The sequence below is a fragment of the Temnothorax curvispinosus genome, unplaced genomic scaffold (genome assembly GCF_003070985.1).
Source record: "Temnothorax curvispinosus isolate PA1 unplaced genomic scaffold, ASM307098v1 QBEX01008186.1, whole genome shotgun sequence".
Lineage (NCBI taxonomy): Eukaryota > Metazoa > Arthropoda > Insecta > Hymenoptera > Formicidae > Temnothorax > Temnothorax curvispinosus.
The window spans coordinates 1-19,483 of NW_020217966.1; the positions used below are offsets into that span (position 1 = coordinate 1).

Genomic DNA, 19,483 nt, shown 5'->3' on the forward strand with positions numbered 1-19,483 from the left:
ATTGCTTGCACAGATTACTTTCTTCTTGGCAACGCCTGGAATTAGTTACTTTAAGCAATATTGTTCTCACTGATCACAATTTGAAATTATTAACGCAGTGCAAAAACTTAAAACAGTTACAACTTTATTGTGGGGAACTTGTTACACCTGATAAGTGTTTTACTATTTTGGAACAATGTCCAAAACTGCAAGAGTTTCATCTCATACATTGTAACATTGACGATTGTATGGTTAACGTATGGAAGGAAAGATATCCGCATGTGTCCATCTATACAATTGAATGATAATTTTAATAGTTTTGTTAACCCTTTTGGGATATATATATACATATATTATATATGTTGCAATTTACTTTTTAAAAATTATCTAGCGAACTAGATTGTAAAAGAAGTTAATACCTAATAAAAACGAGACATCCACATTTATTTATAATTTATTTTCGAACAGTTTTATCTTCTTTTTTCTTTTTTGTAATTTGACTTTTTTGGCAGATGGTCATTTTTTTGCTTGAAATAGTTGTTTAGCGAAATATTAAGGCAAACTATATTAAGGCTCTTGGCCTCTTTCCGCTATCACATAAGATTAATTGTGACGTCAGAAGCGAGAAATGACACGCTGAGAATTTTTGCGTGCCATTTCCAAATAAAAAGATATTTGCATAAAATAACCACTTCAGCACACTTCAAAAATACTCCGAGGTGCTCCATGATCTTTACGTCTGCTATATTACTACCAATAATGTTACCAATTGACAATAATATATTAGATTATCTGCATAATAATCGTGCACACATTCCTGCATTCTTATTGCATTATTTTCGGAAATTGTATTACAGATCAAAACTGAAAACATCGGAAACATTGATAAGACCCTTAGTACCCAATTTGAGTATAAAGATGCATGGGTAATAAGCATAGTCTATATCAAGTCGATATTTGCAAGATTTTTTATCTATAATACAATTTCAGAAAATAATACACAATAAAAATGCAGGAATGTGTGTACGATTTACTATATGCATATAATGTAAAATATTCAATATGGTTTCTATCGTGACAAAACGATAGAAACCATATTTTAACGTAGGGAAATCTACTACTGGGATCCCGAAAATTTGCTCGGTTTACCCAGTAGCCCCTAAGGGGAGAAGACCCCCCTGCCCTTCGGGGAGAGAACAGGGGTAGTGCCGGATTCTATGCATGTGTACATCGTCTGTTTGCGTAATATATCAATTAAATTGCAACTTAATTATCAACTTTATAACACACACGTATAAATTTTTTTTTTAATTATAAATTTTCTTTTTTTTTTATTTATTATATTTTTTTTGTTATTATATTTAAAATCCTAGATAAACAAAATATATGCGTACTTCCACGAACTATCTCACCAAAGTATTTAAAAATAGGACATCCAAATTTGATATTTATATCGTCGAATTTACTTGGCACAGTTACATCTTATCAAATTAAATTGCTCGCTCAACAGATCTCAAACATGTGTTCAGAATATTCTGTCACAAATGTAAATTATAACCATGGGTTGAAAATAAGAGTTTAGGTATGTTTTCCTTTTACAAAATTATAAACGAATGCCGATGATTGATGCGAAAACGAAGGAATATTTAGGAACAGAAATAAAACGCAAATTGATGAAAGGTAAAGTATATTAACTTTGATTAATACTCACACACATACACACACTGTGTTATTTCTGAAATTGTATTATAGTTTAAAAAATATTAGCATATACTGGTGAATTAGAAAGTTTAGTATACCCATCAACTTGGACAAGGTTTGCCTTAACGAATACGTAAAATATGTTCTTTATGAAACAGAAACTCTATATTTGGAAGAGTTACAACAGAAAGTAGAAGGACCGTCAGTATTCGAATTATTTCGGAAAACATATTTTTTTATTGTAAAAACAAAAGTATACAAACTCAAAATTGGAAAGAAGATGTGACAACTTGCTTTGATGAAGAAATTGAGGTAACAATTTTATTAACAATTTTTGTTGCATCAAAATAATGATTTTTATGTTGGTTTTAGAAGTCTTGTCATACAGACTTAATTTTTAATGGTAAAAATTAACTGAAGTTCCAGAATATTTAGCAACCAAATTAGAACAAACATGTGACGAATTTATAAAATTAATAATGTGGAATAAAAATTTCGAAAAAGTATTTGATAAATTAATAGAAGTACAATCTTATTCAGATATTTGGAAAATACAATTTTTAAATTGCCTATATTTTTTACCTTACATTATAACCGAGATTAAAATAAATCTGCTGTCAGATTGTTTTAAGTTCCATAACCGCAGATTTGAAATATGGTAATTATGAGTCAGACAGTTCACATTTGGGTAATATAACACTCACTTAATTATTTCTCAGGTTCCGTTAGATGCGTTTGGGTATCAAAAATCGATACGAACCCATAGTTGATGTTGCCTCTACTTATAATGTCATGCACTCTATTTTCTACGCCAAAGTATATATATACTTTACGTATTCCATATTTAAAGATTTATACGACTGGGAAGAAAAGCATCTAATAACGACCGAAATATATATAGATGCTACAAAACAATGTTCTCTCATGAAACACGGGAAAAAATAAATTCAATTCTGCATCTAAATTGACACACATCAACATAACGTACCAAATCACCTTTCTTATTTATAAAGTAATAAGTCAATATGAACTAACATACAAGGTAATTTATTTATTGTAGAGAAAAAGAGTATAACAAATGTTGTACAATTTATCGAAAGAATGTAAAAATTGATTTCTATATCACACATATTTTGCGGGATAACTTGATTAAAATTTAAAAAGTTGTTTATTTTGCTGTGAATTACAGGTCTAAAGATTGAAAACGAGTTGGTGCGCAACAAAATATGATGACAATTCTTATTCACCAAAAATATTTAAATTTGTGAAAAAAATTAATTATCGGGACGATCGAAACGCAGCCCGCGCAGCCGTCGCCAGTTGCCGTCGATGCTTGGAGTCACGTGACGTGACGAGTCACGTAGTCACGTGACCTTCCCATTCGTCGCCGCCGCCGCCGCCGCCTGCCGCCTGCGTGTATGGTGCATAACCGCTTAACCGCCATAACCTCGCAACGCATCTGCTTTCAACGAGGAAGAAAACAGGTAATTTGGAATTTCGTTTGCTGGTCGCGTCTCGCGTTGTCCGAATTTATTCCGCGCGCGTCTCTTCACGGACGTCGAGTTATTCGCTTTTGCTAAGAAAAGTTTGTCCCGCCATACGTTGAATCCAGGTTCGGGGGGGAACACGTTCGGGATGACACGTTTGACATGCGGACTTGTCTTTGTGGCTCCGAAATTGTTAGATCGCGTCTGCCGCGTTGCGCCGTCGCGCCTGATATTTGTTAAACGTACGACGTTGCTAAACATTTCTTGCATATTACACGCTTGAATCAGTTTTTTATTTCTATATATATTCATTAGTTACAGGCTCGAGGGTGCTTTGCGTCGTTTTGCGATGTAATTAGGGAGTGTACACACACACACATTCGCCTTTCATTATATTTTGCTTGATTGTTACAGAGCGTTCGCAATCATGAGCCGTTTCTTCGCAACTGGCTCAGATTCTGAGTCCGATAGCGCGTCGGAGGAGGAGCAGGTGCAAAGGGCGCCTGCGACGGCTTTCACTGTGAGTATTGTAGCCGAGACAAACGTTTTCAACATACTTTTATCAATAAATTTTTCCTACCGTGTCGTCCTGTTATTAAAATAACACGAAGGATCTCTTTACAGTTCAGCGATGACGAGGAAGAAACAAAGCGGGTTGTGCGCTCCACAAAGGAAAAGAGATATGAAGAAATTGCGAATCTTATAAAACTTATTAGGAATTACAAGAAGATTAAGGACATGAGCAGCATGTTGACCAGTAAGTAGTTTTAGTTTCACAAATCTTTTGACGTTTTAAGAAATTGGAAATTAGATCTGTAAAGGTCAAGTACGTACAGTGTTAGTTAACGAATATATTTCAATTGTATCAACTTAACTGGCCACAATTTAGTATAAAATTACTACGTTTCAGTTCTTGGTTTGGGCCCTTTTCAAGTGTAAACTAAGGCTACGTTTCGATATTCACTGCAGGTATTGAAAATCTATAGTTTACGTCACGTATATTATTGATATTCAGGATTGGCAGTGAATTTTGAAACGCAGCCTAAATTATCTGTAAGAATTGTCGTTGATTTAGTTTACACTTGAAAAGTGCCCAAACCAAGGGCTGAAACGTTGTGATTTTATACTAAATTGTGGCCAGTTAAGTCGATACAATTGAAATATATTCGTTAATCATCACTGGCAAGTTACAAAATTGTTTATTTTTATTATTAGTTAACTTTCTTTAGAAACCTGTTGGTGTGATCAAGCGCTTCCATTGTAACAAGTATTTGTTCTTATAATTCTAGGTTTTGAGGACTTAATGCGAGCTTATCAGAAAGCTTTACCAGTTATCTCGAAGGAGGAGCTTGGACAAACACCGCGATTCTACGTTAGATGTTTGGTGGAGATGGAAGATTTCATCAACGAGGTGTGGGAAGACCGCGACGGACGCAAGAATATGTCCAAGAATAATTCCAAGTCGCTTTCAACGTTGCGTCAAAAATTGCGAAAATATAACAAGGACTTTGAGGAGGACATCGCCAAATTTAGGGAGAATCCCGATCAGGACGACGACGAGGAAGAAGAAAGAGGTTTGACTACCATGAGAAACACTTATTATAAACGCTTGTTTAAGTTCAAATCTTTGCAAGATGAAAAAAATGAATTATTTCTATTTTTCAGCCGAGGAGGTTGTAGAATCTGAAGAAGAAGAAAACAGTGCCGTAGCTTTCAAGAAGGCGGGATCGGAAGCAAGTGAACCCGATGTGTCCAAGTTCAAGGTTGTCTATTAGATCGAGATTTGCAAGCACCGGAGGTTGATCAAACAAATTTTTTATAAATCTTTCCGTGCATTGTTGCATTGCAGAAGACTGCGACCGATGGCGAAGACGGCAGTGAAAGCGAATCTGATTGGGGCAGTGATTCAGACAGTGAGAGCACAAGTAGCGATGACGAAGGCCAATATCAAAATATTCGCGAGCGTTTCATCAAGAAGTACGTTCTTTCAATCTACAAAATTGGATAAAATTATTTTCTACTTAATAAAAAATAATAAATTTAACGATATATTATGACACCATAATTTTTTTTACATAGGGCTTTAGCTCAGGAGGAGGACGAGGATAAAGCGAAGAGGAAGGAGCAACGTAAAGAACGCAAAGAAAAAGAACGAAAGAAGAAACGCGACGAAGACGATGGCGAAGGAGAGTGGGAAACCGTTAAGGGCGGCGTGGCTATTCCCTCCGAGAAGCCGAAGATGTTCGCTAAGGACGCGGAAATTAATATCGGTGCGGTGCTGAAGAAACTTTCCGAGATAATTGCAGCTCGTGGTAAAAAGCGCACGGACAGACGCGAGCAAATAGAGCTCTTGCACGAGCTACAACTGATAGCCGACGCTCATACTCTCGGCCCGGCTGTAACCGTGAAGATTAAGTTTTCCATTGTGTCTTCCATATTCGATTACAATCCAAAGGTTTCCGATGCTATGAAGCCGGAGTATTGGTCAAAGTACGTATAAAATAGATATATGTATGTAATGTAAATATATAAGCCGTCTAAAATAGAAGATTTAAAGTAAGCGAGTATCAAATAGATAAATATTTTTGTTACAGAATACTGGAGCGTATTACCGAGATGCTGGATATGTTACTGAGCAACTCGGACATGGTAATAGCGGAAACAATAACGGAAGAAATGGAGGAGTTTGAAACGACGCCATATAAAATGCACGGTTGTGTGTTGACGCTGGTGGAACGTCTCGATGAGGAATTCATAAAGTTGCTGAAGGAATGTGATCCACACAGTAATGAATACGTGGAAAGGTAATATCTTTTGAGAGAAATTGATGCGAAATATACTTACGATTATTATTTTTTATACGATAAAATATCTACTTGTCACAGATTGAAAGATGAGAAGCAGGTTGCTGCCATAATTGACAAGGTTCAAGAATATTTGGAGAGGCAAGGAACTGTGTCCGAGCTCTGCCGCGTGTATCTTCGTAAAATCGAACACATGTATTACAAATTTGATTCGAATGTTTTGAAACAAAAGGAGGTAAATCTTGCAAAGTATATATATGTGCGTATAAAATTCTCCTATTTTATTAAATTGTCAAAATAATCAAATGTGCGTTAGGGTGAACTGGGATCAGACGCAATCACATCCGTGCAAGTTATGGAAAAACTATGCAAATACGTTTATGCCCACGATAACACTGATCGGTTGAGAACTCGCGCGATTCTCTCGCACATTTATCACCACGCTCTTCACGATAACTGGTTCCAAGCTCGCGACTTGATTCTGATGTCGCATCTCCAGGAAACTATTCAACATTCTGATCCAGCCACACAGGTTTGAATGTGTATCTGCGTTTACAATTATCTCGTTAAAACGTGTATAAATAATGTATTTTATTTTTTAGATTTTATACAATCGTACGATAGCCCATCTGGGATTATGTGCGTTCCGTCATGCGAATATTAAAGATGCCCACAACTGCTTGGTCGATTTGATGGTGACGGGCAAAGTGAAGGAACTTCTGGCGCAAGGTCTGCTTCCGCAACGGCAGCACGAGCGTAGCAAGGAGCAGGAGAAGATCGAAAAGCAAAGGCAAATGCCTTTCCACATGCATATTAATCTAGAGCTTCTGGAATGTGTATATCTTGTTTCAGCAATGCTCATCGAAATTCCGTACATGGCTGGTATGTTTTCTATGTTTGATATTTTCTATATAAAATACATTTAGTGTATTTTTACGATTGCGTAGACGCATTGCATTATACGCGACAAATTATTTAATTCTAGCGCACGAGTTCGATGCGAGACGGAGAATGATTTCGAAGACATTTTACCAGCAACTGCGGTCCAGCGAACGCCAATCGTTAGTCGGACCTCCGGAATCTATGAGGGAGCACGTCGTTGCCGCTGCCAAAGCGATGCGTAACGGAAATTGGTCCGCTTGCAACAATTACATTATAAATGAAAAGATGAACGCAAAGGTATTAGCGCGAGATTTACATTAGCAATTTTTTTTTCAAATGCAGAATACGATGTAGTAATTACGTTTTATTGAAATAGGTGTGGGATCTCTTCCATCAAGCGGATAAAGTGCGAGCTATGTTAACGCGATTGATCAAAGAAGAGGCATTGAGGACTTACCTGTTCACGTACTCGCATGTATATGATTCGATCTCGATGCCGAAGCTCGCGGACATGTTCCAGTTGAAGCGGCCCATAGTCCATTCGATTATCAGTAAAATGATCATTAACGAGGAACTTATGGTATTTTGGCAGAAATATTTTTATGTTGTTCAATGATTTACGTAATATTCTTTATAACTTATGTACTTCTTTGTTTTACAAATTTAGGCATCTTTGGACGATCCAACTGGAACTGTAGTTATGCATCGAAGCGAGCCAAGCCGCCTTCAATCATTGGCTCTGCAGTTGACGGATAAAGTCAACAACTTTGTAGATTCGAACGAACGTATCTTCGAAATGAAGCAAGGTATGTATATAGATGGATGAAGTATTTTTGATAATCTTTACTTTGATATATCATCAAGATCAAGATCATTGACTCGAGTACTATCAAAAATGTATTTAATTTTAACAATTAAATAGATCAATTTTTTGCAAAATTTATAAATTAATTATATTCATTCCAAGGCAATATGTTCTATTTAAATTGTTGTTTTTGTTTTTCATGTACTTATATTTTATATTATTTTTATATTATATTATAATTTTTTCATTTTATATTATAATGCATAATTAAAATAATCTTTTAGTTCATAATAAAAATAAATACTTGCAGGTAACTTCTTCTCAAGAGGAAACCAAGGCAATTTCCGCGATCGTCAGAATTACAATCGCCAAGGACAGGATTGGGGCCGGCAGAGACGCGATCGTGATCGCGATCGTGATCGTAATCGAGAAGAGAATCGTAATTATTAAGTACATGATAATATCAATATTAAAACGGTGCAAAATGAGAAATCAGAGGTCGAAACATTGTAATCGTGTAAGCACCAATACATAAATAATACCGATGACATTATATACAAACAACAATTGTAATTTGTTGATACATTGCAGAATTATTCGTGTTTTTTCCTGCAATCGTCACAAAAAAGGTGTTATTTATAATTTATATAAAATAAATATGTATGAAATTATTTGTCTATTTATTATACGAAAAGATAACATTTTTACATTCCTGATGGATGCCACGAGATTTCATATCTTTTGTATCCTCTGGATGAGTTTGTTACCCGTTAGAATAGTATCGGATATAAGGACGAGGCGTATTCCTGTAGATTTCTCTATGAGTCGACAAGCCGTTATTTCTGCGCAAGTAATACCTCCTATCACGCAAATCACGACCATCTTTGGCGATAACGCACCCCGACGACCATTTACCACACAATTTGGTAAATTCGTCAAATCGTCAAAGCTACGAGGATCCTTCTCCTGATTCGATACGATGTTTAATATTTGCGCCTGTAATACGTTGAACGATATTACGTTAATATCCCACAATCGCTTGATTCATAATACGAAAAGAATGAAATACGAACTATTGCGGGTATATAAACGTTGTTGAACACGTAGCTAGGACAGGTACGTCCGTTCTGATCAGTCCGTTTGGAATAACTGGGTAAGATCTTCAATTTTTGCGCGTTGCTGCTCCATTCGCTGCTCCAGTTCGGCAGTTTATGTAAAATATATTCGTTTCTATACTTCAGCAAGCCGGCTGTGTGCAACTTGTAGAACAGCGGGATATGCTGATAACCGTGGGTATGGAGATGCAGCTTTTGGATATTTTGAAGCTCGCTCTGCGTGATACCGTCGGTGGTGATAGACAACAAGCACAGAAGACGCAAACATCGTAACGCATGTTCGTCTGCAAAAAAAAAGTATTTCACATTTTAATCGTAATTAAGTCATATTTTAATCCCAATTTAGTTCTGATAGCGACCGCGATTAGATATAGTTTTAATTTAATTGATTCTAGAATTTAAGAATGCACACCTATGTTTCTCTCAATATAGCTCAAACATTCCTTCCGGTCCTTGCAGTCGAGCATCAGTTTCTCGATCGTCTGCAAGACTTGAAATTCGGAGCCTAACGTGTCCGCGATGGTCTGGCACGCGGATATGTGAAATGCCAATTGCCGGGTCGTGTCTCTAGTCCTTTGCAATCTCGTCGACACATATCTCTCCATCTCGGTCAACTTCATCATCTGTACCGCCTCCTGTTCAGCTGATGTTAGGCCAGTTATTAAAAATATCGACAAGGCGAGAGGCGCGATAATTAATGATAAAAATCAATACATTTAAGTGACTTGGCCTTCCCGTGTAAAATCGGGAAGACGTCGCTGCAGGGCATATCTCTCACTTCCCCGTAGATCTGATCTTTATTCGGATCCAATCTGGTCTGCGATTTTTCCAACGTCGCCGTGCCGACGTTTACCTCTACGACTTCGTTCAACAAGCCTGCGTACGTTACGGGCGTGAGGAGAGCCGTAGCCAGATCGAAACCCCTGTCCATCACGATCAGGGCGCCGATCTCGTTTTCCAAACTAGACGGGCCCAGACTCTGTTCCATGGATTCCATCAGTTTGATCATTTGCTGGCTGTGCTTGCCGAGAAGCAGCGAGAGCTTCGGCGAGCCGATTATCAGCTGCAACGACCACAGGTTGCGCGCTAATGCTCGCAGAGGACTGGGGTCTTTGTGATAGTAGAGGTCGATAAATATTGGATTTTCCAAGGACAAAACGTTCCCGTCTAATCTTATGAATTCTGCAGATAACGTTCGCAACGTAATCAGCTCGGACAAGCCTGAATAAACGATTCGATATTATAAAGATTAAAGATTAAACAGGAACAGGTAATGACCGTCGTTGGCGCGGTAATTTGCTGACCTTCCTCTTCGACTAGATTGTATAACACAGGCGGAACGAACGGCATGACCAACAGATGATGGCACACTTCGACGTGAGGTCTGCCAATGAGAGATATTTCGGATTGTACTTGATCTAGAACCCTCTTGCACGCTATCAAGCTGTTAGACACTAAGAATATACGTTGACTACTCGACGGCTTCAGTCCTTCCTCCATTTTATAAATCTTGTCCACACCATATCGCCTAATTATAAAATGACACAGTTTAGTATGGATTGTTAATAAAAATAAAACGTAGGTGTATTTTAGAATATAAGGACATTAACTTCAATACGGTTACGCCTACAAAACTATCCAGTATCTTCATCAGTTGTTGTTCTATTATCAGATCTTTCGTTCCTGGAATGGTATCGAGTATCTTCACAAGCTTCTGCTGACTGATCTGCTGCAGCGCGGACAATTTATCATCCAAGGTGATGTCCATTTCGTTTTATTCGCAATAAACAGTGCTCCGAGAAAAGTGGTCTCTAAAGCTGATTACCTTCATGGATGTATTTCATACCTAAAAATAAGGTATTTAGTATATATAAGGTAAGGTATTTATTATTTATAACAACCCAGCGAAATCTTTTCATTTCAATTTCGCGATTTCGCTGAATTTCTCCTTACATGAAACTAATTAAGAATCAAAATTACTCCTTCTTATTAAAAGGATGTAACGCATAACGTGCGTTTTTTGGTCCGCAACCCGTTCGATCGTAGAGAAATTAACAGACAATTTAAAGCCCGCAATAAGAGGAAAATCAAGAAAGATTACCACAGTCGCGTTCACGTTATCAAGGAGGCCCGCAAATTGCGGGCGTAACGTTGGCGCGTGATAAGCTGTCGGTTTGCGCGTCGAGCGAACATTTACATACGCGAAGACGCAAAGGATGCTCGGCGACGTGTCGCCACTGCCAGCACGCACGCACGCACGTCGCACGCACGCGTGTGCGTCGCCACTCGCCACTTATCGCGCGAGGAGGATCGGAGCGATCCCCGCGCCCGTCGCCCGTCGCGGCGGCGACCCCGGACCCTTTTCATTTTCCGCCGCCGACTCGCCGAGCGAGACGAGAGACGAGCGCGCCGCGCACACCACCGCACATTCTGCACTCCGCACACCAACCGTGAACCGTGGCCGTGCTCCACGCGAGGAGCGAGCGTACTCGACGCCACGAGCCGTGCGAGGTTATTTAAAAATGGCGGACGCGTCGTCTTCCGACACTACCTCGGACTGCTGCAACGAGTGTTTCTCTGACATTACGTCGGAAAAGTCGGAGTATGTCGTCGTGGGACGCAAGCCGTGCCCGTCGCACCGTCGCAGCAAGCGGAACCTTCTGCAGAAGTTGCTGATAAGGGAGGTAGGGCCGTCTAAAGTCGCGCGACAATTCGAGTCGCGTCGTGAGTGACAGGCCTCGATGCACCGCGCCTCGAACTGTCAAGAACGACTCCTTGACCGCGACGAGACCGGCGAGATCTCGTAAAGAAACGCGGTCTCGTTCGTCCGCCTTGATCCATTTCACCTCGAGCGAGGTGCCAGTTCGCGTTAAACCGCGGTAAAAAAAACTCCATAGACGCGCGAGCTTCAAGCTTTCTTTTTTTTTCTTCTTTTTTTTCAATATCTTGAGAGCTCTCGGCCTGGCAGCGTCCCGGAAAGTCCGTTTCACGCTCAGGGAGTCTCGTTGGAACGTTTTGAACGTAGACAGTTGCGGGGCCTGTACTCAGGATGTTGCTGTAACATTGACTGCATGATTTTGCTGCTTGCAGATGAGAGGATGTCTGTCAGCGCACAATTACGCCTCGGAGGAGAGACTGTTCACAGCCGTACCTAAGTGGCGGCACTTCCATCTTCTGCACATAATCCCAAAGTCGGCGCTTGAAGCGGGGTACGCATGGATAACGTCGATTCAGTACATAGAGACTTGATTTAACTCATTTCTTATCACATAGCCATTTAGCAAACACTAACAGTAGCATTATATCAATATTATAATTTCTTACTCAACAACGTAACTGTAACGTGCAACATGTATTATATTACACTTATGTTGTCCAGTGGGAAATTATAATATTGACGTAATGTCACTGTTAGCTGGGGTTTGCTGGGCGTAGTTTGGTTTAGATGAGGTAAAAGAAATGAAAATTGTTGTCGCAAGCGCTTCAAGATTTCTTTATAGAAATTGAGAGAAACAAATTGGATAAGAAATGGGTTAAATGGCAAGTGTCTAACGTTAACTCGCCAACACGCAGAAACATAAATGTCAAAATAGTCCTGTTCTAGTTTAGGTAAACGGCATTGTAAAGATATTTTCGTTTTGCCAGGCATATTGTTATGGGATTGACGCAATGTGGCCAGTTCCTGCTCACGTATACATACACGTTGGACGTCAGCAGCAACACGTCTTTGTACAAATACCTGCTGCACTGGTGGGCCTTCACGCCCAACCGTGCAGCTCGCAAAGTCGCCGAAGTTACATTGTTCGGCAATTATACAATTTATAGGGAATTAAACATAATTATATCGCAATGGCCGATGGAGCGGAATAAGCTTGTAATTCACGGCCTCTGGTACATACACTTGAATTGTCTTCCTATGAAGTCTTCAAAGTAAAATACGCGAAAGTCAGTAATATTATTTGTTCGTTACAGTACAAATTTCTTACATTTGCAACCGACTGATAAAGCGTATTTAACTATAACGACAGTGCCGTCTCTGGAAAACTGCAAAGATTGTCTGAAAGTTGCCGCATCGTACGAGGAAGAGGGTGAAGGTAATGAAATAATTTACGATATATTTTTAGGCGGAACATTTTATACAAAATATACTCGTAATAGCGTGACTGTAATAGGATTAATTAAAATTATGCACCTTGTGATAGATTTAGCCGTGAATTGGGATAGCTGTGTACGATGTAACTGTTTGCAACATGGCCTTACGGTTCACACGACTTATGAAGTAATCTCACCGTATCCGAAGTTTCGTGCCACGGTGTGCCTGAATTATTGGAATCACGTGGTGATAAACACGGGAAACTTCCTACATGTTCTCAGGGTAGATTTAAATATACCTAAATCGAAGAATCAGAGGGCGTGCGATAAACAGGATAGTGTCATGCACGATCCCGTGGTTCCGGATACGATCCCGCTGGACATGAGCGACGTCGAAGAGACGGACTACACGACGAGAGCGGAACGATACGAGAGTTCGGACGAGAAAGTGGGCACGCCGGAATGCGTCGATCGATCTCCCAAATGCGAATCCAGCTTAGAGCATGACTTTCTAGACGAGACAATTAAGTTAGACTATAAGCTAGGACGCGATTTGCCATTAAATACCTCAAGCAGTAATCAAAGCGACTATGTCTGTGATATAAATAGTAAGTCTACCGCTCCAGGCGCTTTAAACGTCGTTAAGTTGTGCGAATGCTCGGACATGGCTGAATGCAAGTGCTGGAATAGCAGCGGCGGCAGCCCCGTATCGCGGCCGGCCGTCGTCGAGCAGACGGCCATCTCGGTACGGGACAAGATCCTGCAGGATTTCTGCGAGGACACGTCGCAAGAGCTCAATATCGGCAGCGATCTCATCACGCTGGTGAAACATCCGTCGTGCTCGCCGCGCTCGACGCCGCAGAGATTGCCCGCTGATCTCAAGGCGATGACGTGGTCGTCGCCGATACTCACCCCGCCGTCGGACATCCTGCGCACACGCAATTCGGAATCTAGTCACAGAATCCAGGTTCAGCGTAATAGCGGTAGCAGCCAGCAACGTCCGAGCTCGCCGCAACCCGGTGCCTCGCAACAGGACAACTCCGTGGCTTCCATAAATTCGCCGTTGCAGTCCGTGTCGATCAGTCCCTCGTCCTCGTATTCATCTCGCTTGATGTCGCCGCCCATCGCTCGATCGTTTCGCTATCCGAGCCCGCGCAAGAGATCGAATCTACACTCACCCCCTCCCGTCCCGGCCCAGTCGACGAGGACAACGAGAGCGACGCACAAGCTCACCCTCGAGGCGGAGAAGGCGTACGAATTCACGGACGAGGCGCAGGAGACGACCTGCGAGAAGCTCAGCTCGTTCAGGAAGCGCCGACTCGCCGACAAGAAGTACGAGTTTTGCGACGAGACGGAGGACGCGGAGAACATAGTTCCTTTCAAGCACATACGCGATCAGTTCAGGCATCGCGGTACCTGCTCCATACACCAGATTCCCTCCTCGCCGGCAATGTCGCCGGTTCTGCCGAACGGCCGAAGGCATTGGGTCGACTCGGATCAGAGCGAACCGGACGAATTGAATCTAGTTGCTCAAGATATTAGCGTAGCCAGCGACTTGAGTACCGAATCAGGTATGATCTTACGATTGTTATCGAAGCGGAACGAGAGTTTGAATAAAGTGATATACAAACCTTATACGTTTTTCCAGCTGAGAAAAGTGTACTACGACCGTTGAATCAGAATCAGCTGTCTAACGGGAGCGTGCATAGAGACCGTGTCGGCAAGTGTTGCCCGAATTTCTCGCCGTTGGTTCCTAGAAATAACTTGCAGTACCCTTTGATAAAGTGCACAGCGCGTTTTAAACGGAGCTACATAGAGCTTGACGATGAAATGATATCAGTTATAACAGATGTGGAAGGTATGTATATATACATTCAAATTTACATGGATTTTACTTTTGAATATTATTGTCATGTTTTAATTGTAATTAGTATTATATTGAGACAATGTTTGCAGATGAAGAGACAGGGGGCTATGTAAGTTACCAGTATGTACTTCCGATGCACGTGCATGGCTCCGGATATGTTCAAATGCACATGATCAGCAATAGTAAAGCGGAAAAACTGGTAGTTATTCTTCTAAAACATTTAAACTTTCGCAATGTGACTTTTTGCGAAGCGTATCTCTAGATAATTTAAGATTTAATCGGTGAAAGAGTAAGATGTTAACGTATCTCTAATATAATGAAAATACTTTCAGATAGTGCCATGTGTTTCTATAACACAATTGAGTTTCGATATCGAAACCTTTTCTCACCACATAGCAGATTGGATCTGCTCGAGATTCAAGAAAAAGTATTGGCACTGCAGCGACTACGATATCGAAATAATCGACGTGTGCGCGCTTAGCGGCGACATTATATGTTTGCACATAATGAAAATCCAAGCAAGTGAGTTGTGTAGCCAAACGCAATGGTAAGCACATATGTCATCGTATGAATTACATTCTTAGTCGTTGATTATTCCTTTGCACTAACTGTCGCACGTTACGTTTTAAAGTTACCACTTAAACAATATACAGTTTCGATAAATTAATACGATGCATCCAGTTCGCAAGAGAGGAAGCAATACGAGGTCGGATGTAAGTTCACGTGGAACATCGACACGAGCCAATACAGGATAACGGACGTGTTACCAATGGAAGAGGTAAAGCCGGAATCCTGGAAGCTGACCATCACAAACATACCGAATTTTCGTAGCCAATTGTGGAATCCGACCCGTCGCTTGGCCACACAGTTGCGAGAAAGGATTCAACAACCGTACGCACACACAGTACGCTTTCTTCATAATGAGATGAGCCTGGCAGGTCAGTATCTCCCAAATTTACTGAATTATTAAGACAATCGCATACATAAAGTCCGTTGCAGGCGAGTCTTTAACCAAGCTCACCGATCTGGACAATCTAGTGCAGTTCTACATAACGCCGATGGAGTGTTACGTAGAACGTAACGACGCCTTAATGGAGTGAGGAAGACCGCAGGAATCATCGCATTTAATTGCAAACAATAATTTATTTATTGATACAAACTCCGCCATGTTTGCTAACTCGCCGAGTCGCGGCGCATAAATGTATAGAAATGTACTCCGCATTGTTAACAATACTGTTAGCAGCAAAGAGTATCTTCCCTTTCGAGCATAAATAACGGATACGCAGAGGAATGTATAAGCCATATAGGACTCTCGTTCCGTCTTTTTTTTTTTCTTTGCCACAATACTAAGCGGAATCGTCTCTGTGCGGTGCGATTTGTTCATAACTTAGAGGCATAGATTAAAGGTACTAATTAACGATACAACGAAGCTCTCGCAAGCGTTTTGCTCCGATTTGTAAAATTTACCAGTGCTGTATACTATACATTGACGCTATCTACGCTATCATGGTAACTACTGTACTTTGGTAACTAGTAGATATAGATGACTAAACTGATTGTCAATAAATGTATCGTAACGTGATTCAAAGTAAGAAAGAGAGAGGGAGAGAGAGTGAAGGGAATACCGACAACTGCCTCGATATACTTTGGTCCCAAAAATTAATCGATGATCTAAACCTCTAAAGAAAGAACGTCGGAAAATTTTTTCTTGTACATAATATACACGAAACTTGTCCTACATGCATGTAGGATCAAATGCGTTATACTTAATTTTTCACGTTATCACAATGTTATTGTATCATAAAGGCGAATTCTCCGAATAGAATTTTGATATTAGCGTATTACATTGTACATTAAATGCAGCTTTCGTCGTCATTAAATGCGGCCGTTTGCGATTCGCAAATATTGCATAATCTTCTTTCGAGATTATTTCAAAACGACGAGATTCAATTTCAAAAGCAATGATACCGAAGCTGATGATAGATTGTTTTTTTTTTAGATTGTAATAAACTTTGTGTCATTATTTAATAGAATTTTTTAAACTGGTGTAATATTCTCGTGTTAACGAATATTTATTCTATATCCTTCTGAGTGACGAAAAGACTAGCGGTTCAAACGGGTATTTTGACAGGCGGCCCTACGTTTACGTCAGATCCCATTCCGTCCAACTTGAGGCCGGTGAGAATATCCTCCCACGCGTTCATGCATTGCTGATAGTGTCTGATATGTCGGTCCGCCATCGCAATCAGCATGTTCTTCAGATCCTGCTGCTTCTCCACGTTCCACCTCTGAAAATCGCTTCGCAGACTCTCGTTCGCGCACTCCACGCGATCCTGCAGTATCTCCGCTTGTTTAGCCAATCGCGGGATGGTCTGGCCGAGCCTCTCCAATTTCTCGTCGCGAGATTCCGCTTTCCATAGAGATCCGCCCCAGCCTTGCGCAGGAATCATATAACTCGTATTTCCTACCAGCTGTATGAACGCAATTAAATGTAATTAATAAATCTGTCCTCCTTTCTAGCAATATGGTAATGTTGATTAATCTCCTTACATTTAAAAATCTAAGACTTTATATCACATTTATATCAGAAAAATAATATAAGTCGTTATTAATACATTTGGAGATACATTATGGTTCTTTGACTAATTACAATCTGAGGAGATTACAAAAGAGGAAAATATAAGCGAGATTTATACCTGATCCTTTTCTATTCTTCTCTTCGCTAATACGTCGACTGTTATCTCGTATTCGATCTGCATCGAGTCGCGCCGGGACAATGCGCTCTTGACCGCTTCGACATATGAAACGTACTCGCGTTCATCGTTAGGAACGTCCTCCAGAAGTTTCTGATGAGCCATTGTGTTCGTTTCTACCGCTTTAGCGATCGCCAATAAAATGGGGGCGAGTTCCGGTTCCGAGGTTGCCCACAGCGTGAATATGGGATGCAGTTGATGAAGCTCCAATAAATAATCTATTGCGTTACAATGTACAATGTGAGAAACAACCGAGAGAGCTATTTTATTACGATATGTACTTATGAACAATTTTTGTGCGCACCTTGCCTTTCTTTATGTATGCGATGATTGATCTTATCTATAGCCGACAACTTTTCACCCAACGCTGTACAATAGTCCCGTATCTGTTCGAACTCCAAGTGACGCTGTTTCATCGTATAAGTGCTCGCTATGTTTTGCAAGGAGTCGGTCACTTTTCCGAGCACGTTCCCGCGATTTTTGCGATGAACAAGAAATTCCTGCAATTGATTTAAACAGCAATTTAAATATCAATTAAAAACTGACACGGTATTGCTATAACGATGCTATATATCATATACTTACTGAAGGTTTTGTCGTGAGAAAAATATAGAGATTCTTGTCACAGCTGAGAATGGGATGGTTCACTATTCTGTTCAGGAATATATGTAAAAGTTTCATACGCGCTATGATAAATTCCTTGGAATAACGATCCAGTTGGGCGAGCAGCGTATGCTTGCCCGGCATCGGCTGTAACAAAATCCAAGATTTGTAACCAATCTTTTGACCTCTTCTCAATTAATATTCTAAATATTTAAAATACATTTCATTTAATTATATTTAATATACATTTTATTTCATTATATAAATCGCATACCACATACATATATTATGTGCATTGAAAATAACAAAAACTTACCGGTATAATATGTGTCGGATAGACATCCACTAATTTCTGGCGCAGCCAAATAAAGTCATTGTATCGCCTGCGAACTACGTACTCTCCTTCCTCAAACTCCGGACGTGTAGTCTGCAGGATTATTTTGATATGATATTACAACATATGTCTCAACTTCAGAATCAGATAATTGAAATCATACTTCTGCAATGAAGCCGTACGTACCCTAGTCGTTATACGGAATGTGATATATGTCTCCAGAGTTTCCAGATGCTTCTGTGGATTGTCCACTTTCACTTGCAGGTCTCGCGAGTCCGTCTGGAAGTCCGATATCTCCTGATCCGGCAGAGTGGAGAAGCTGTCGATGGAAGGAGACGCGACCTGTAAGATTGCAGAAGTCCCTTGATATTTATCGATTAACAATCAATCAATATGGAACTCTCAGAGTTAGACTCATGATAAAAAAAAAACATTAACAGTAAATGATGATCAAGATCAACCTGAGTCTGGATCGCCTACGGTCTTTCGCATATGTTAATGTTATTTACTGCAATTCTAACTTATCGATTTCTTCCAGGGCAACAGACGCCTGGTAAGGCACTGGGGAACTGTCAAAGTGGGGTGTCCCAGGTTATGTTACGCTCGTACCACGGATCCCTCGATGGAGGTGCTGCAGTTGGACAGGTAGTCGACGTCGCGGCTCTCCTGCTTCACGATCCCGCCCACCGCCATGGAGCTCACCTCCAGGATCGCCGAGTCCTCGGCGCCCTTCTCGCCTCCCGGGTTCTCCACCTCTGACGTTTCCGACATCATTTTTTTTTTTTGACAGGAGACAACGCGGCTGATAATGCTGATAACAGCCGTCCTCGCTGCCCTCGCTGGTCTACTGCTGGTCTTCGCGAGACAACTGTTGACAGCTTCGCGCAGACGCTGCGCGAGCGACGTATCATCGCGAGGGGGTGCACGAAGGGATCTTCTTTTATCTGTCCCATTATTATTATACAAATAAATTTTATTTCTAATTTGTATGCATTGCCGATTATTTCACTTTATACTTTTATTATGTTACATTAGCAATGCGAGTTTTTCTTCACTAATGT

The 19,483-nt window shown here is 40.5% G+C and overlaps 4 protein-coding genes and 1 long non-coding RNA gene across 9 annotated transcripts; 3 read left to right on the forward strand and 2 right to left on the reverse strand.

Annotated features, from left to right (window-relative positions):
• Positions 1–1,348: 1,348 nt before the first annotated feature.
• On the forward strand, positions 1,349–2,967 carry LOC112457721. The gene is made up of 3 exons (XR_003041145.1): positions 1,349–1,992; positions 2,400–2,722; positions 2,870–2,967. It is a non-coding gene; the product is annotated as an uncharacterized LOC112457721 (long non-coding RNA).
• A 99-nt stretch (positions 2,968–3,066) lies between these two features.
• LOC112457717 (eukaryotic translation initiation factor 3 subunit C) lies at positions 3,067–8,327 on the forward strand. 2 transcript variants are annotated; one of them, XM_025020913.1, is made up of 15 exons: positions 3,067–3,164; positions 3,582–3,687; positions 3,792–3,924; positions 4,457–4,741; positions 4,833–4,930; positions 5,017–5,144; positions 5,247–5,657; positions 5,762–5,971; positions 6,053–6,206; positions 6,288–6,503; positions 6,574–6,853; positions 6,957–7,150; positions 7,230–7,433; positions 7,521–7,659; positions 7,969–8,108. In XM_025020913.1, the coding sequence occupies exons 2-15, from the start codon at positions 3,595–3,597 to the stop codon at positions 8,106–8,108; spliced, it is 2,685 nt and encodes an 894-aa protein (XP_024876681.1). In that variant the 5' UTR covers positions 3,067–3,164; positions 3,582–3,594. The 2 variants fall into 2 exon arrangements, with proteins under 2 accessions (XP_024876681.1, XP_024876682.1); XM_025020914.1 differs by lacking the exon at positions 3,067–3,164 and having other exon boundaries at positions 3,595–3,687; positions 7,969–8,327.
• LOC112457719 (vacuolar protein sorting-associated protein 33B) lies at positions 8,316–11,016 on the reverse strand. 3 transcript variants are annotated; one of them, XM_025020915.1, is made up of 7 exons: positions 10,875–11,016; positions 10,384–10,619; positions 10,078–10,301; positions 9,488–9,994; positions 9,186–9,416; positions 8,732–9,057; positions 8,316–8,654 (listed from the first exon to the last, which is right to left on the reverse strand). In XM_025020915.1, the coding sequence occupies exons 2-7, from the start codon at positions 10,539–10,541 to the stop codon at positions 8,391–8,393; spliced, it is 1,710 nt and encodes a 569-aa protein (XP_024876683.1). In that variant the 5' UTR covers positions 10,542–10,619; positions 10,875–11,016; the 3' UTR covers positions 8,316–8,390. The 3 variants fall into 3 exon arrangements, with proteins under 3 accessions (XP_024876683.1, XP_024876685.1, XP_024876684.1); XM_025020917.1 differs by lacking the exon at positions 10,875–11,016 and adding an exon at positions 10,754–10,842; XM_025020916.1 differs by lacking the exon at positions 10,875–11,016 and adding an exon at positions 10,727–10,829.
• On the forward strand, positions 10,980–16,765 carry LOC112457716. Of its 2 annotated transcripts, XM_025020911.1 has the most exons (10): positions 10,980–11,457; positions 11,864–11,982; positions 12,419–12,664; positions 12,746–12,867; positions 12,976–14,436; positions 14,514–14,723; positions 14,822–14,931; positions 15,065–15,279; positions 15,414–15,670; positions 15,732–16,765. In XM_025020911.1, exons 1-10 carry the CDS (start codon positions 10,990–10,992, stop codon positions 15,830–15,832), a joined length of 3,309 nt encoding a protein of 1,102 aa, XP_024876679.1. In that variant the 5' UTR covers positions 10,980–10,989; the 3' UTR covers positions 15,833–16,765. The 2 variants fall into 2 exon arrangements, with proteins under 2 accessions (XP_024876679.1, XP_024876680.1); XM_025020912.1 differs by lacking the exon at positions 15,732–16,765 and having other exon boundaries at positions 15,065–15,254; positions 15,414–15,574.
• On the reverse strand, positions 15,858–19,278 carry LOC112457720 (sorting nexin-7-like). The gene is made up of 7 exons (XM_025020918.1): positions 19,032–19,278; positions 18,609–18,764; positions 18,405–18,515; positions 18,071–18,235; positions 17,790–17,985; positions 17,429–17,703; positions 15,858–17,203 (listed from the first exon to the last, which is right to left on the reverse strand). The coding sequence occupies exons 1-7, from the start codon at positions 19,194–19,196 to the stop codon at positions 16,844–16,846; spliced, it is 1,428 nt and encodes a 475-aa protein (XP_024876686.1). The 5' UTR covers positions 19,197–19,278; the 3' UTR covers positions 15,858–16,843.
• Between the last annotated feature and the right edge of the window lie 205 nt (positions 19,279–19,483).